We start from the raw sequence: 17,768 nt of genomic DNA on the forward strand, positions 1-17,768 counted from the left end.
TGCACAAATACATTATTTATGAACTTCCTGCTGAGGGTCACAGCAAAGCCAATGAACAACTCCAACTTGTTAATGTTCCTGTCACTTTTGCTGACATTCGTGTCCTCTCTAGACACATGAGGACACTTTTTTAAAAGTAACTGAACGGCCCAAGCAGGAAGCATTATTCTGAAAGGGGCGGCTTTGCCTTCTGGCTTGTTCCTAGACGTCCATACGACATACACAAGAACACAACCAGTAAAGCAGAAGTAATTGAGTGCTGATCTTTGTGAGTCATTCAGTTATTCCATTTTGTTTTCCAGGCTAAATGGTGGCTTCACAACGTTACATAATACAAACATTTTCTTAGGTTCTGTGCAGGAAGTCAACAACACATTTACTAGAATTCTAAATATTGACAAAATTACACTAGTGTAAACTTGGCACCCACATATGCATTTCTTGTTGGCCACCTTTTTGTCTTTTGAAGAGATCTTCATTTCTGTGCAGATGGCACTCAATATTAAGTGCCATTCAGTTGTTGACATGGTGACCCGTCTTGAAGGAAAAGAGCCATCGACCTATTCAATTAAACTCTGATTGGACAGCAACAATTTCTCTGTTATTTGCAGGTTGTCCTGCTTTCTCCCAGACATCATTTTTTAAAGATTAACGTTGAAACTCTGTGCTGCCTAAATAGCTGTAACTACATGCATAAGAGCATTTTATTTTTTTATCCTTCAGCATCTCCTTACCTGAGGCAATTGTTGAAAAGAAAAAACAAACTCAAGATGAGATGTGACTGATGTCTGAATCATTGCTTCGACTCCACTGCAAGGACCTTATCTCAGAAGAGATTTCCTTTTTATTTAATTTTTTCTCCATGAATGCCAATGTGCACCTGGACATCCCAACGGAACTGAACAGAATCTGTGGTTATCAACAGTTCTCCAGGTCGTAGACACACACGCACCTGCAGCCATTAACACAGTTGTTTTAATCATTTTTTTGGGGCAAAGCCTGGGGTCCAAATTAAATAAAGTGTAGTCATTCGGCAAGAATATTTTTTATTCGATTCTTGTAATCTCAGGAACACTGTGAGCTAATGTTTTCAAATTCGGCACAAACACGATCAAATGCAAAATGGACACCCATTCATACACTGATAGCAGGGGCTACCATGCCATCAGTTAGGACTCAAACATTCACACACCACATTAAACCCAAGGTAATCGAACCGCCGTTCCGCTGATTGAAAGATAACCCCTGCTCTACCGCCTCAAGTTGGAACTGATCAGAATTTGGTGGTCAAAGGTCACCGTGGCATAATCAGGACAATTTCACACAAATGTCTAAGAGGATAAAGAATTGAAGCGATGGCATTTAGACAGATATGGATGCCAACTGCCAAATGATTGTTTGGCATACAACCACCAGGTGGTAATTCTAGTCCTCAATATTTGTTTGATTATTAAAAGACAGAAGGAGAAAGGTTGAGTTGTCGTCTCATGTTGTGAAGCAGGCGGCTGTCTGGCTCATTGTGACGTCTGCTCTGCCTACGACAGAGTGCTGACGTTGGTGCTTTGTCAAAGGTTTGATTGGCTGTATCGAGTACAAGTCTCCATCCATAGACGGATACCATAATTGTATTCTGTCAAATTAATGCAAAACTAGGAAGCGCCATCATGAAATAAAAAAATTAAATAAATAACATAAACATTTCCTTATTGGTTTCAGATGATTTTTCTCAAAGGAAAACACAGGACAAGTTATTTACAGAGCAGATATTTATGCTGTAGCAGACTCCAAAACAAGTATTTCATTTAATTTGGTCCTGAAATGATTCGTTTTCATATTTTGTAAAAGTTTTTTTTAAACAACTTCTTCTATGACCTTGTTATATTTATAAAATGTTGCCCACTCATTTTCTTTGAGTGTTAAGTAATGTGTTTTTGTTGTTTAAATTAGAATAACCCTATACTGACCAGATACCAGTTTAGATTGCTTACAGCACTTCATAGCAGTCTGTGTCTTTGTGTGACCCCTCGACCCCTCACATTTCCAGCAAGGAAGCCACAACACTGAGATACAGTTCAGCAAGCCGAAGTATCAGAGCCAAAGTAATGGTTTCCTGTGTAACCGAGTGGCTAAAATCAGGTGGAAAATATCAGCCGTCTCATGTGCGGCCGGAGAGCGTACTATGACCCTAAATAACTTACACAGCATGGCCTGACAGTAACAGTTGCCTCGTTACCCCGGGCAACCAGATTTGGACCACTGTCAACAATTTTGTGCGGTCTGGTCGCCTCAGTTGGCAACAGTTTTGTTTTCTGTGCATAGAAAAACAAAGCTGAATCCCTCTGTGCGCAGTCTTCTCACTAAGTGAGAGTGCCCTTGTTGAACCACGTTCACTGTGTGAGAAATTCTAAAATGTAGAGTGAAAAATCTACATTCAGAGAGAGGCGTTGATACAGGAATATTTTTGTGCGTAAAAAAATATAAAGAGTATACAACAAACTGTAAGTGTGCTCATCCAAGGTAAACTCAACATTTCGAGTCACAGGGCTGAGAAACGGGAGAGGACAGCTACAACATTCCAGGAGGAGGAGAGCAGTGCAGCAGGTGCACCGACACACCAAAACTGTGCTCAACCGGATGAGTTTAGAAAATCAGGATCTTGGCAAACCTTTGATATTGTTTTCTACATTCTGGACTGCCAAGAGCCTTTTCTTTCAACTCCAAATTATAAAGACCTCTCTGATGCAACAGAATATGTCACACTGTAGATTTAACCAAGTTAAACATGCAGCCAATTGTTATTTATCCTGCTATTTACACTATCTCGCAAATGTGAAATTGAAATGCAGTTGTTCACTCTCACTTTTATATTCCAGATTATAAATGAAGGAAAAGCTACTTAATCAAAATCGATTTTATGTGCGTTACTCAAAGGGAGAGAAAGAAAGGAAGAAAGGCTGGTGAAACATTTAAGATAGTTTTTAAGGCGGCAACGTTTTTGTTGTTGTTGTCATTTAACAACTCAGCGTCGCACAATTAAATGTTGTAGCCTCTTCACGCTACACGCACAGAGCATACTGCATACAGACATTTAACCCATAGATGAAAAAAATATTCAGATAATTTACAAATACTTCACTGCCACCTACTTTACTGGGGACAGGATGATGCTTCTTGCTATGGATACCATCCAATTATTTAAACACAGGAGAGCCAGTTAATTAGCCTCCAAAATAAAGATGCCTTAACAGGATGTGTATGATTACTCAGTCATTTGTTTTGGTTTTGTTGCAGCGATGGCATTAGCTAACAGCGGTTGGTGACTTTCTGGCGACCTGAGAGACTTATGTTAACACAACTTTTCGGGCAAATCGTAACTCCTCTTCCTATAAGAAAGTCACCAATGTTTCCCTCACGTGGCTTTGGCTCTATGGTTCAGTGAGTGAGGGAGAGCAGCGTTGCATTCAGTCGACCAATCAGCCGCCGGACATAAATGTCGATGTGTGGCCCTCACGTCCAATCGCTGATCCCATTCATTTGTCAGGCAGCTTCCAATGATTTAATTAGAACATTTAAGTTGTTTATTTTTTCTCACAATGCCCCGTCTTTACAGTGAAGTCTCTATTTATGGCGCTATACATTTGTACAATTGCTTTGATGAAGGGTTTGAATTTAGATGCATATCGATGAAATGATAGCAGCATAAAAAATTATACTTATACATTTTTTCTTTATATCTAATTAATTAATCTGATTTAATTGCTAAGTATTTAAGATAGGAATATATAAGCATTATGCTTCTACCTATACCTTTTTCAGTCATTTTATATTAGATTGTGGCTTTACATATTGTATTGTATGTAATGATTGACTGAATAAAAAAACATACTCATTCTCATAATAGGTAATGATAAAGCCAGCTCCATTCAGTAAAGTTTAGCTTGGCCTCATTGGCTTTAGCTACTTTTCATCGAAACTACTACTATTAAAATGTTCTACCAACACGACTCTACAGCGTGTCTTCTCAAGCGCTACGGGGACGGAAAGAATCCACATCAGGTGAATCTGTCACAGACTTCCCTGAGGATTAATTTATTCTTTTGTGTTTGACAAAGAGGCAGAAAGACCAATATTCATAATTTGACCATTCTGGACCATTGAAATTACTCTGCTAAATCCTTAACCCGAGCATTATTGTCCAATCACAGCTTAGCAACCGTAACTAGGCCTGGCAGCCCTGTCAAACTTCCACATGCCGAATTAGTGTGCATCGATCTCTTTATGAGAGCAAGACATTTAAAGAGTTTAAAGGAGGATGGGGTTTTTTTGCCTTTACAAAAACCCAACAGCATGAGAGTAAGGAGTTGATTAAACAGTGTGTTTTTAATGCGCTGCAATCCTCCGTATGAGCATTTTCTCTCATAGCGTTTGTTTTTTCCACAGTACGTTTTTTGCTCATAACAAGTATTTAAGCTAAGCAGCTAAACAGGGTTTTGTTACAAGTTAAAAGAGAGAAAATTATGGAAATGTCTACCAACTGAATTTAAAATGTAACACAAAGTGGTTTTAAATATTGTTTTAAAGAGAAGAAAATATTGTTCTCACAACTTGCACCCAGAGATTGTTGCATGTCTATTAGCATGTCTTCTACATGGTTCATCAACTGGTTCGGATGCTGACGTTTTGCCTGGGACGTGCAGCATTAGCCTCAATCTTTTAGCCTGATGTCACGTGTGTAGCTATCAAGTGCATATTGAAGACCCCATTTTTTAAATAATCTAGTTTTAAAATGAGTTGAAAAGGCCGCTGCAGACATAAAAAAATCACAAGACCTTCTCAACCATTCCTTGAAGCCAATTAGCTGTGTTGGCCAGTAAAGCCACATCTGATCAAATCTACTAAATGACAGTCGGCGGCTTAAAGTGAGAAGCCTGCTTTTGTCGACCTGCATCTCAAATTAACGAGGTATTGTTTCAGAAATGAGTATGGATTTCAAGTGGTAAATCTGTCGCAGTAATCTTAGTAAACTGCAGATGTGATATAGAGAACAGAAGGCCGGGCTTGACAGACTGAGCAACAGTAACTTACAGCAGGCGAGCCTTGGCAAAAGGTAAATTACAGAAAACCTTAGTTCCCAGGTGGACAATTCATTCTAAAAGTTACTGTTGGACACATCGTCATGGGGGAAATGGTAAGTGTCATTAAAAGCAAGTTAAGTCTGTCTTTAAGCCCATCAGACTGCTATCAACTGCTATTTTCTCCTAATTTCCAGTTGAAGTCAACTAAATGCAGAAAAAGGTTATGGGAAAAAAACCTTCTGAAGTTTCAATGCAGCAGACGTTCCAAGTCATTAAGTCATCACACATTAAGAGCTTTTGCTGTGAAAAATGACTATTGAATACTGTTTTTCACCCTGGCATAGAGGAAGGATACAAAAGGGGTTTTAATTCTTAAACCGGCTCAATAGATCTGAAAGCATCCTCCAAATGTGCGATAAATCACTTTATTCCTCAATTGATATAAGAATAGAATATGGAAGCTTCTGTCTACTAGCTTCTGTAGACATTCCCTATTTTTCCCCTCACATGTCAAAATTCTGAAAACCCCGCAACCTTGAATCATTCTTGCCGTCAGTGAACAGAGAGCTAATGGAACCTGACGGGTCAGTCACATCAGTGGAGCGCCTGTGCCCTCGGGATGGAGAGATGTAGCATGGGGCAGGAGCTCTGGTGTGTGTGTGTGTGTGTGTGTGTGTGTGTGTGTGTGTGTGTGTGTGGCGCCTCCAAATCAAAGGCAGGGTTCAAAGGGTTGTCTTTGCGGGTGTCCTTGATTACATAACAATCACATTACGAAGGTTGAGCATCCAGAGGAGCTTACGGATGTACACCTCAGCCTCTACGCTGCCGATGTTCTCAGCTTAAACTACATGAGGCACAATCTTTCTGTCTGTTTGCATCAGCGCTGAGGTGCCAGAGACCAAAAGCGCTCAAGGCACGGTGAAACTAACCCCTTCAGATAGACAGTGTAGACTCATAGCAATTTCTTTTTAACACCTATGGGTGTCTGAATCCTGCTGCAAATGGCTGACAGCCGGCTGTCGGATGGGATTAAAGAGAGCGTTACCTGTGTGCAGAAGCATAGAAGGCCAAAAAGAGCCAAGCTCTGTGAGCCGAGAATAATTCATCTTTCGGTAATGGCGAAAATGATGTTAGACCTGATCTGAGTTCACTCTTGCGCAGAATATTGGATCATTTACCAGAGAAAGATGTGTGGCCCTGGCGTCACTCAACTGCCCCGATTTGGAAGTGTGCTCAAGGAGCAGGATTTAAGACGGTTTTGACCATTTACATTGTTAGTTTATTCATCTTGTTTTTACCAGGTTGTTTACATTTGTATCAGAGATTGTGCCCGTGAAGAAAAAAACATCTTATCAAATATCAACATTGCAATAAAACAACTATTTGTCATATTCATGTTGGGGAAATCAGTCCCGGACTTTGTTCCTCTTGACATGTTTTTTATAATATATATTAGAATATTGTCAATAAACCAAACAAAAAAAGACTAATTAGATTAACTAACTAGATTAATGGAACAGGCTAAATGTAGAGTAGTGGACATTTCAATCTCACCTGCAGTGCATTGGAGGTTGAAAATAGATCTTTCTTATAATTTATCACTGATAAATGGAAAGTTGTACTAATAAACATAAGAAAGCACGAAGACGCTAAAGATATTACTAGCAGCCAGCAAAAAAGCTATAACACGAAAATGGCTGCAGGGCGAGCCTCCAACAGAGACTGACTGGACAGATATTGTAACTGATGTTCAAAATATGGAGAGAATGACTTTCTTGCTGAATCTACGGTTTGATACATTTTTGAAGTATTGGGAAAAATTAATTGTGTTTGTGACCTCACAGGTTCATCACTGATCTGTTATTGGGTGAATTTACATATATTTCCATCAGTGTACCATCAGCATAAATGTATAGGTGACCAACTTTTTGTTCCATGTATGTATGTTTGTCTTATTGTATCTTTGTCTCTTTTAAAAATTAAAGTATAAAAAAAAGAAAGCATGAAGACATAATTCAGGTAGCTCAAACAGGTGTTCAGCCTTGACGAATAGGAAGAGGTGAGAAATGTGATCCAAGAAGTCCAGTTGGAGTAATGCAGCCATGAAATACACAGTTGTTTGTTTAAGCAATAAGGTACGAGAGGCAGTACTGTGTCGTGCAATAATGTACTGTTCAAGGGAGTTGTTAGGCAAACCCTTGAACAGTACATTATTGTAGACACAGTACTGCCTCGAGTACCTTATTGCTTTTATAATACGGGTACCTGTGACTTTATAAATAGTAATAGTAAGCTCCCTTTCAGCACAAAATAGTTGTAGCCACCAAACGTTGTGTATCGCATTTCAGCGACAGAGAAAATAGTCCCGGGACGCACATACGGGACTATAAAACTGACTGCCAGGTCTGACCAGGCCGGTTGGAAGCAGGGTGGAGGATGACATGCAGCCACCGATGTAAAGAAGTGCTCTCGCCGCTTCTGTCCGTCTTTTCTCCGTCATTTTTCTCCTCCATGATGTTTAGAGAACTTGCCTCGCGTCGGGAAATTACCGACGTAATTATCTCTCACGAGAAATTATCATGATTTTGTGGTCAAGCCCTTTTCATTCCTCATCTCATTTTAGGGAGGAAGTGACGTTGTGTTGTCGTTCGTTATGCTAGTGTGGGGGATGCTAAGTGAGCTTGTTAGCTCTTCCGTTTGAGCTAACGTTACTGTTAGCGAAGAGCCCCGTTGCAATACTGTGAACACTCAAGCAATAAACCTGCAAGTTAAGGAAACCAACGTCTGCGAGTCGTTACTGCGGACGTTACAATATCAAAGTTTACACGAACATGTTTGGTAACTGTCAAGCTTGAAATGACAACTAACGGTCGCGTAATTTAAATCTAGCTGTTATTTTAAGTGCGCACTGATATGGAACGCTCTAAATGTAAACAGGCTGTACAGTACTTTATGGCTGAATAAACTACACCTCGTGACTCACTCTCAACCAATCAGAATGCTTGATTTGATCTACCCGTATTATAAAATACTGTAAGACAGGATGCCAGTGAGCGTGAATGAAGTAATGTGTAAACTGTGCTATAGACAAGTTCGGACTAAAGATCGACAAACGAATCTCCGCTACATCTTAAAACTCACCATCCAACAGCATGCGCCATCAGCCAAACTAAAACTCCCGTCAACCCTCAATCTTCGGGACTTTTGCAAAAGCAACGACATATAAACGTGGCAGTCAATGGTGGATAGTGAACATGTCAAACAGGTACTTGAATAAAAATAACCTCACTCGTTGTTTTTCCTTGTTTTTCTTAAGGCAGCATCGTGAGTATTTCCACATCGCCCAACCCTACCAGGAAAAAGTAATTTGCATTACAAAGAATGTGTTCTTGCATGTAACTGATTGGCCAGAGCAATGCTTTGCTAGATGAGGTGTTGCCAGATTACACTGTTTTTTACCCGTATTCAGCTGCGTTGGGAGCCCTGCTGTGCAATAATAGGGGTTTGATTTAAATTAATGAGAGGGCCGCCTTTTATTCTGACTCCACACAGGCTATAAAACTACAGCTCATAACAAAAGAACTACTGATATATGTAAAACAGTGTTGGGGTATCTACTGTTTGGCTAGAGTTCTAATTAAAACCTTATTAAATCCTGTCATAAAACATCTACAGTAGGGTCATGTAAAATCATGTTCTAAACTCACATGCATACATTGTAGACACACACACACACACACACACACACACACACACACACACACACACACACACACACACACACACAATCAATATAATTGGTAAGGTTTCCTTGACCAGTCTATTCATCACACCGGAGGTGTGATTTATTTTGTTTGACAGCGACAGTGCAGTGATTTTCCGTTTCCTCTCTGCCTCAGAGTTGAGTTGTGCTGGAGGAGACGGAGTAAAAAAATCTTTGCACCTGCCACTCTTCTGTCACAACAACCACATTCATCCAGGCAAATTTCTTTTAGGATTATTTGCCGGTTGCAATATATCATTTTTGTTGACGTTGAAAAGATTTTACAAGAGTAATTATCTGATAACGAGTCAAATTCTCCCATCTTATGCATTTCTTTTCCTTACGATGCCCTCACTCTTCAGCTGAGGAAATTATTTCAGAAGGAGAAGTGTGTGTGATAAGATGAGACAGAAACCTTGCGGGCATGACTAATGCAACTGAGTCCAATTAAGCTGATGTCTTGTACCCACTGAATTGAATCACCCTGATATGATCTTGTCTGCCTGTGCATATATTTTCCTTTAACTCTGATCACCTGAAAATATGACCAGAGCCTTCCGTGTGCATGAATCATCTGTGTGTGTATGGAGAACTTTTTGTTATTATTCGTGCGTCTGAAAAAGTGCTGTATTCAGGACTTGATGAATGTAATAGGAGAGGTAGAAAGTGTCCGAATCATGTGCCCACTGAAAAATAAATGACGAGTTGTCATGACAGTCGCAGGAAACTGTTCATGGCCAGGAAATTGACTGAATGATTTGTTTTCTATTATGAAATTTGCTAGCCCTCCAAATGTGCTTAGATAGCGGGTTACATATAGACCTGCCACCAAAGTATTGTGATTCCCTGTAACCACTGCAACACACCCACTGAGAGTGAATGTATGACTTCGTTAAGCTCTCTGAAGGCTGCAACAGCTTGCCAGTACAATGATTGTTAGTCTAGAGGAAGTCATAAATCAAAACAGGCCTGGGTTTGTCATTATCTATTAATACTCTGCCGCTCTCTTTCTGGAGTTCTAGAAACAGCCAGAACTCGCACTTTCTCGCCTTCTCCCAAAGACTGAAAGATTTCCTCAGGAAGATGGAGGGAAAAGACAGCTCTTCAAGCTTGTGATTGATTCACTCATCCCTCCATGGCCTGCCACGTGCGCTGACAGCTCTGGAGGTGGAACAGTGTTGAGCGCCTTAATTGAGCCGAATTCGCGGAGCCTAAATGCTGCAGGCAGAAAGCCCACACAATTAGGAGGGACTAATGACATGGGGTATCACCCATTTTTTTTCTCCAAATAACCCACAGGGCGTTCCATATTTAGTATCACTAAGTCTTAATTAGTGATTAGGAAGATGAAATGGAGCATTTAGCCACAACTACAAATCTTCACACAAGCTGTTATTTATTTATTTTTTACACTTTCTGCATCTTTTTTTAAAACATAAAAGTGGATTTTTATAGCTCATTATTTGAATTTGAAGATCTTTTTTATGGTGTAATTATTAATAATAATAAAAATATCTCTCTTTTCAGAGCCACGATGATACGCATGTCATCCACAACAATCAACTGGGTAAGTCTTTTTTTCTGATTTTGGTAGGAGGGAAGTAAGACAATGAACGCTTTAGATTACAGCCCATACATATATACAGTATACATATACTTTACTAAGAGGGAGAATGGCTTACCACATTATTATTTATGCTGTGTAATGTGCAATAAACTACAATAACATTAATTTGTGGTTAAATGCCTTGACCTGCTATCAGCTTTGATAGTCAGATGGATCATAACCCAAAACTAAAGTACTGTACATCATCATTCTGAACACATACTGCCTCATCGCTGCCGCTATAGATGTACATCTTTCTTCCTCAGCTTTGTATAACATGTTGTTCCCCGGCAACAATAATGTTGCCGACACCATTTTAATAACAACAACAAAAAGCTTTTTACCAAATGTAAATGCTCTCTCTCAAAAACACAAAGTTGTTATCTCCTTGTTTGATAAACTGTACCCAGTAAGTATTTCACTGATATCCCATATATACAAATTACATTGTGATTTGCAGGCTGTAATCTATCAAAAAACCATAACATATAATGCATCTGTGAATATCTGTTTTTATTTACATCAAGCGCCTCGCTGCTGTCTTTGATAGTACCAGTCTAGCTGCTATCATACTATGGATCATAATTTGGACTCTGTTATTGTGTTTGATATTTGAAATAAGTCTGCATCAGAGGAACTCATTTGTAATGCTGGATGACATTCAAAGGAATGACCTATTGCTATTCCTGAATATTTTTCATTTTGAACTGTGTGCTGAAAGGATTGAAATACATTATCACTTGATACAATCCTGAATAGTAAATTTTGAAATGAAAAATGTTGGACAGGGTGGCATTTGTATTGCACATGCTAATGAATTAACTTGGTGAAAGGGCTTTTGTGTGATGCCTGCCTTGAAAATGTAATCTTCCAAGTTCCTCAGACTTTTCCAGAAACGTGGCCCCATCTCTTTATCGATTTGACAGCAACCAGAAATTTCATAAGTAAAGCAAATAAAAAGATCTCATGCGTGCCTTTCATGCTACAGGGGGCTCACACAATCACCGTCTGAGAGTGATTTCCGTGAGCATGCAGTTTGGAGCCAGTCTACTGGACCTCTGCCTGTTGTTCATTCAACTGGGTCACAGCAGACGCAAAAGCACACAAAAGCAACTTCATAATGCTCTCATTTGGCACCTCAGCACAGAGAGGAAATACAGACAGCCATCTGAAAAATGAAGCCTCACTATCTGGCACGGCCGAGGTAATTCCCTTTCTCACACCCGGAAAAGAAACGGCCACACTCGCCTGCAGAGAATATTGTTTGTGAGCAGGAATACAGATGATTAATAAAGGAAATACTTTATATTGTTACATGAAAAGGAATAACTGGCTTGTTTATTTTAAAGGAACTGGTGATCTTTTAGAAGGTATTGGAAGTAATGATTCGAACAATGTTTCTTGAGAGGGAATGCAGGGGGCCAAACCTAAATTGAAAATGTCTCAATTATGTCTGAATTAAATCAAGCATTATATTGAAGTCTGTACACACTACAAATCTACTTGATCACATTACAAGAAGCAGTGTGAGTCCTCTGGGGCGTATTGTGCTGTAGTGGTTTTAAAACTGCAACATTACACTTCTCTAAAACACGGATCACCTACAGAAATGCCTCAGGAAACAGCCACGATATAAAGATGCATAACTGGATTGTTAAAATTTGAGTGCTATAAAATTGTTCTCCATCTGTGCCGTGGGCCCCAGGTCCCTACTGAATGTGACATCATTTCACAATCAACAAATGTCTGCTTTACACATTGCATTGTGGCTTCACTGTTGGCAGGAGCATATTTCTTCAATTGGCCACTACAATTTAGTGCATGAATGTAGAAATATTGTGCTAAAATGTTTTCTTCTTCTTTTGTCTTCTCAAAATCAATTTGTATTAAAAAAATATATATTCGGCTGTATCACAAAAAACAATAGACATCATAATAACACAAATGTGGTTGGGCCTTTGGCTGTCTAGCCCGATCAATTCAGTCAATTCACATTATTTTCAGACGAAGAAAAATGTCAACGGATAAAGAGACGTTTCATATGCAGTGGCCCGGCGGAGCAGTCGCAGTAACGAATGATAATGCATGTAAAGAACTTCTTCGATTAAACTTTTTATACAAGTAGAGAAGTTAGTTTTGGATTATGTCGCCTGTTCCAACGTACTGCTCCAGCTCACACAGTGAAGTAATGCATTTGGACAGAGGTAGCTGTAAAAAAAAAAAAAGTCTGGTTTTAACCTGATTCTGATATTGTGATGCCTCGTCTGCCAAGCTCAGCTGTTTCAGTAAGTAGATGTGAGGCACTGATGATCTTATCTCTTATGTAATGTCTAAAGGAGGCACTTTTGACTAAAATCCAGTTGGCTTTTTACCCAGACCACAGTAATTACTTACTTTACTTTTAAGTTGATGTCTTATCCTGTACCTTTCTTAAAATTTAGGCAATCAATGTATTTCACCAATTTGTATCCCCTACATTTTAGTTAAAAAGTCAGTCAAGTGCAGATTATGCAAGTTTTGAGCTGATATATTACAGTTGGCTGCCCCGTCATCCATTTTTCTCTCTCTCAAGATTTCATATTGCAAAAAGAAAAGAATCCTGAATACAGAGACCATGAATCAGGATTGTATCTCTGGTCAATTGTGATTTGATCTCCTTACTTCCTGTGAAGCCACTTGCCCCATTTAGAGTCTCTTCTGGTCCTGGCCAGCATCTGTGTTTCCTATGATTGTTGAACTTTGTTGCAGATGTAAAAATAAAACCTACGTCTTTGACTTTAAGGGAATACTATAGCAACAACATCAAATGTTCACCGTTTGCAGTTGTAGAAACATAAAGGGTTTGGTTCTTTTTATATGTGAGAGATGTGTGAAAATGTTTCAGCGAACAGCAGATGCAGGGTACATCGACAAAAGCTGAGTTTTCTTGTTGTTATTTCAAAGGTGTTTTTCTCTCTTTAAAGTATAGTGTTTGATCCTTTAGGAAACGTACAACTCTGTATCACAGACATTAAATGGTATTGCTTGAGAGCAGAGGTGTGCCAGCATTTAAATCAGATTATCACTATAACAATTATTGCACCCAGGAAAGCAGTGATACTGTCCCCTCAGCAGTTTAATTATATTCAGAAAGTGGCTCGGAGCCAGCTTCCTCGAACCCACGAGATTGTATCTTTCAAGAAGGTACAATGTTCACAAGAAGTTGACTGAACTCTTCCTGCGTACCAACTAACGTTCCCTGTGTATTTACGTTTCCTTATTTTCTGTCTCCAACCCGCTCATGTTTCCTAGTGACCGGCTGCCTGCCACCGCTATTGTTTCTGCTTTTCTTTCTTTATTAGAACACTGCTGATGACTTTATTTTCCAAATTAAAAAGAACACCGCACATCCATCTTCCAAAAATGTCACTAACAACGCTGGCGTATATTGATGTACGGGGTGTGAAATCACGTATTGTTTAAAAATACAAATAATAAAAAAGAATCCGTTACTTACTGAGGATAAAACATGCTATACAAGTGGTGTCTCATCCATTTTCCACTTTTATGGATAATGGGTTTCGTAAGCAAACCTGGAATCTGTTAAGCGTTAATTGCCCGAGCTTCCTAAATTATTGATGCTAAGTGAGGTTTAAGGGTTGAGTTTAGCTCTCATTAGTCTTCAGCTGAGTTGCCCATCGAGTCATGAACTCTGGAGAACCTCTAATGAGTGTGATTATCACAGGTGGGAGACCCTTTTCTCCAACCTTTACGTGTTGCATCTGCTGAGAGATTGTTGTGTGTGTGTGTGTGTGTGTGTGTGTGTGTGTGTGTGTGTGTGTTCATTGCTTTATTTGGAGAGAATTGTATTGAGCTTACTTTTATATAAGAGTAACTTTTCCCCCTGATGGCTTCCCCCTCATGTATACCGAGCACACACACAGGCACGCACACTTCCTCTCTTTATTTTGCCATCTTAGTGCATCTACCCATCTCTCTCTATCTCTATTGGTTCACATGCTCATCCCTTTCTGTCTGCGCCCTCTCTGCTATTTTCCTCTCTCTGTTTTACTAAGAGATATTTATGACACTGACCTTTTCAGTAGTAAGCTGAAAGTTAAACACACCATGTTCTCTATTGATCGCATACAAAGCAATTAAAAGTCTGTATTAATATGAGAAGAAGGCTGATAGCAAATCGTTTCACTTGCTGCAAGACACATAGGCCTCTGACAAGGCCTCTGACCACAGCTAACACGTTGTCTGTATTGGATTTGGCAGCCTTGTCACCTAAAAATGATGTTCCCATACAAAAAAAATGCACTGTCGATAACATTTCGAGGGGAACTATTTATTTATCTCCCAAATTTACGTTGTTTTTTTTCGCATCACAAATAAATATTCATATCATAGTCTGCGGAAGTCTGTACAGGGGGAAGGTCCGGGTCGATGGGTCAAACAAACACAGGACTTTTACCCAAGATGCCACTGTTCGTGTCCCAGGTGAAACCAAAAGTCATGGTTGACTTATTTTAATTTACGTCCATAATTTAAATGACAAAACAAATGTAACCATTTTAAGCCTAACCATGTTATTTTACTTTACCTAACCAATGTAACGTATTTGTTTCAAAGTCAATGTTAACACGTATTTAAAACTGAGGCCCCAATCTGGGAGATGATAAACGTAATCGAGAAAGCAGTTTCATTGTATGGAAACATCATTTTGTAGGAGACATGGTTGAATTTGGTCTTCCAGATTGAATATCACCGGATGTCTGTGGATCGGCTATTAAACCCTGGTGCTGTCTGGTGTGACGGTCATGGTTAGTTTGGTCAGGAAACTGCAATCCAATTCTCTTCGATGCAGTATGTCTCCTGGATGGGCCGGATTGGATGTGAGAGATGGAGGGAAATTTTAGGATAAGGATGATTCTTGGCCATCTTGTCACTGGGAGTGTAATAATGTGAGTCGCTGGAGGGTAGCAGGTTTTACACCAGCAGCACAATCAGCTTCTGGATGAGGAAGCCAGGCCCGTCGACTATGGAAATGAGCAATTGACATCCTCTGTCATCTCTGAATGTGTGCTGGCAATGAAGAGCTCTGGATCCATCATGACAGTTTCATTGTTCCCACAACAGCCTAATGGCCCCACTTGCCGAATCCTATCCCTCTCTACTTTTGCAGACGTTTGTCATTGAAATTGCACTATTGATCTGCTTTCCCTTCTCACGCTCCTCCTTTTCTCTTGTAGAATGCTCAACTAGATTCAAACGCTGCTCTCCCAAACTTACCCACGCATTCGATTGTGCATGCTCACCTCCGGTCGCCATGCCAGGGAGGTGTGTGTGTTGTCTTTACCTGTGGGCATGGAGATACTCCAGGCTGAAAGGAAACATTCCTGTGGCCAAACACACCTGCTCTGTGACACTGATGGAGATGACAGAGCTCCAGGAGTGCCTCGAGGTCAGTGTGCTCTCAGCTCCTCTGCCACTTGGCAACGTCTGCCATCCCGCTCTAAGGAAGTGTCACTATTGATTTGTGTCAATGAGGTGACAACACTGCGGGGCCAAGCCACTACGAGAGCTACATGCAAGTGCAGCTGTTTACTTCAACCTCGCGTGTGCGTGCACACACCAAGAAGTGCATCTTATTTTATTATTCTCCATTCTTCTTTTATCAGTCTGATCCTCTGCCCTCTCATATGCAGAGAAGACTTCACACAAAGGTTGCCATAGACCAGATGGTGATTGCCTTTAAAGGGTGGCTCCGTGCTCTGAGAAAAGCATCAGATCAGCGAGAGAATGAGGCAGCATTCTCCTGTGTCTCATTTCATCCAATATATTTCAAGGCTGATACAGTCTTTCTTTTCTACGGAGGCGCCCCTGTGGAATTCTGAATGAGTTTGGGGAGACAAACGAACACTAGTCTCATGCTTTCTAGTTCCATCAGCCTGGCAAAATACAATCATCTGTTCCAAGGTGGAAGGGGCTTTAGCTTCATCGCCCCAGTAACCTTCAATCTCTTTCATTCGAGGCATATAATTTTTAGCCAAGAGGCATGCTTAAAAAAATTCACTTTTGGCACAAGGCTGCTGCTCCACATCTTTGCCATACTTTTAAACAGATTCATTGATTGCATACTTTCCCCTCTGGGAATACCGCTATTGATACAACTAGAGTTAATACTGCTGTATTAATATCTTTACCTTCATCTTATGAGTCTGCTTTCTGTTTTTATGGCCCTAAACTGTGGATTTTTTTAAAGACCTATTTTATTAATGGCTTTTAATTCGGTTGGACTTTAATGGTATTATTGTTTGTGTGGTTGAATTGAGATGTTATTGTGATATTGCTGTTTTGTAAAACACTTTGGGCAAGTAAAGTTAAGCATGCAAAAATGTAAAAACACCTGTCATGTCCACAAACAAAAACAAGTGGAAAACTGGAAAACAAGTAACTCTCCTCTCTATCTACTTTTTTAACTTTGTTTATATATATAAACAAAGTTAAAAAAATAGATAGAGCTAGTGCTAGGCAAAGTTGAACAAATTTAACTGATTCATCTCATGATTTTTCTGTGATTAACAGCGATTAACTGCATTATGCGCAAAATTCAATAATGAATGAAAAACTAGCGTATTGCACGCTCTTATTTTAAAGTAATGTTATCAGAACAATATAACAGGCACTCTTGGAGCAACGGCAAGTTAACATACAGTATATAAATCTGTTTTCTTTTTTTCTGAACAGGTACCAGAAGAAACATTTGTCTTTTATCAGGGAACAGTGTTTTTCACCCTTTTTTGAGCTGCAACACATTTTATACAATAAAAAAAATCCTGCGGCACACCAACAACCAAAAAAGTTACAAAATGTCATATTGTAGCATAATACAATATGGTAGGTAATTATTGTGCGACCTACTGGCATGGAAGAGTATTTCATTACTCGGCCAGCCACTATATTGCAGGCTCAGACGCTCAACAATGGAAAATTATTTGTGACAACTAAATAATATTTTTGGGGACCGATTAAGTGAAATTGGACATTTTCCCACAGCACACCTGACGATCTCTCACAGTGGTGGAAAATCACTGCATAGATGTTCAGTAGTAAGGGTCCATGTTCAGTTTGTTACTTACCTTAAATATTTATGTTAAAGACCAGCAATTGATTAACTTATACAAAAGCAATAAGCGCTTTTGATGTTTTCAAGTTCAGTTCAGTTTTTCTTACTCAGTGAAAAAAGTCCAGTCTGTGTTGGGCTTGAACAAGTGCATTGCGGGCGCACGCACATAAATCGCCTTCAAAGTAAAAGCAGTGCCGTTGTATTGCATTTATG

General features: G+C 39.6%; 1 protein-coding gene across 1 annotated transcript in view; it reads left to right on the plus strand.

Moving 5' to 3' along the window:
- The window catches only part of b3glcta (beta 3-glucosyltransferase a), a gene marked incomplete at its 5' end in the record, with an annotated part of 62,087 nt that overhangs the window by 12,669 nt on the left and 31,650 nt on the right, over positions 1 to 17,768 (plus strand). Inside the window, one exon of the mRNA XM_079224629.1 lies at positions 10,366 to 10,405. Coding sequence (XP_079080755.1) covers positions 10,366 to 10,405 — 40 coding nt within the window. The remainder of the gene's footprint in view (positions 1 to 10,365; positions 10,406 to 17,768) is intronic.

The sequence above is a fragment of the Taurulus bubalis genome, assembly GCF_910589615.1.
Source record: "Taurulus bubalis genome assembly, chromosome: 10".
In the NCBI taxonomy this organism is placed as follows: Eukaryota; Metazoa; Chordata; class Actinopteri; order Perciformes; family Cottidae; genus Taurulus; species Taurulus bubalis.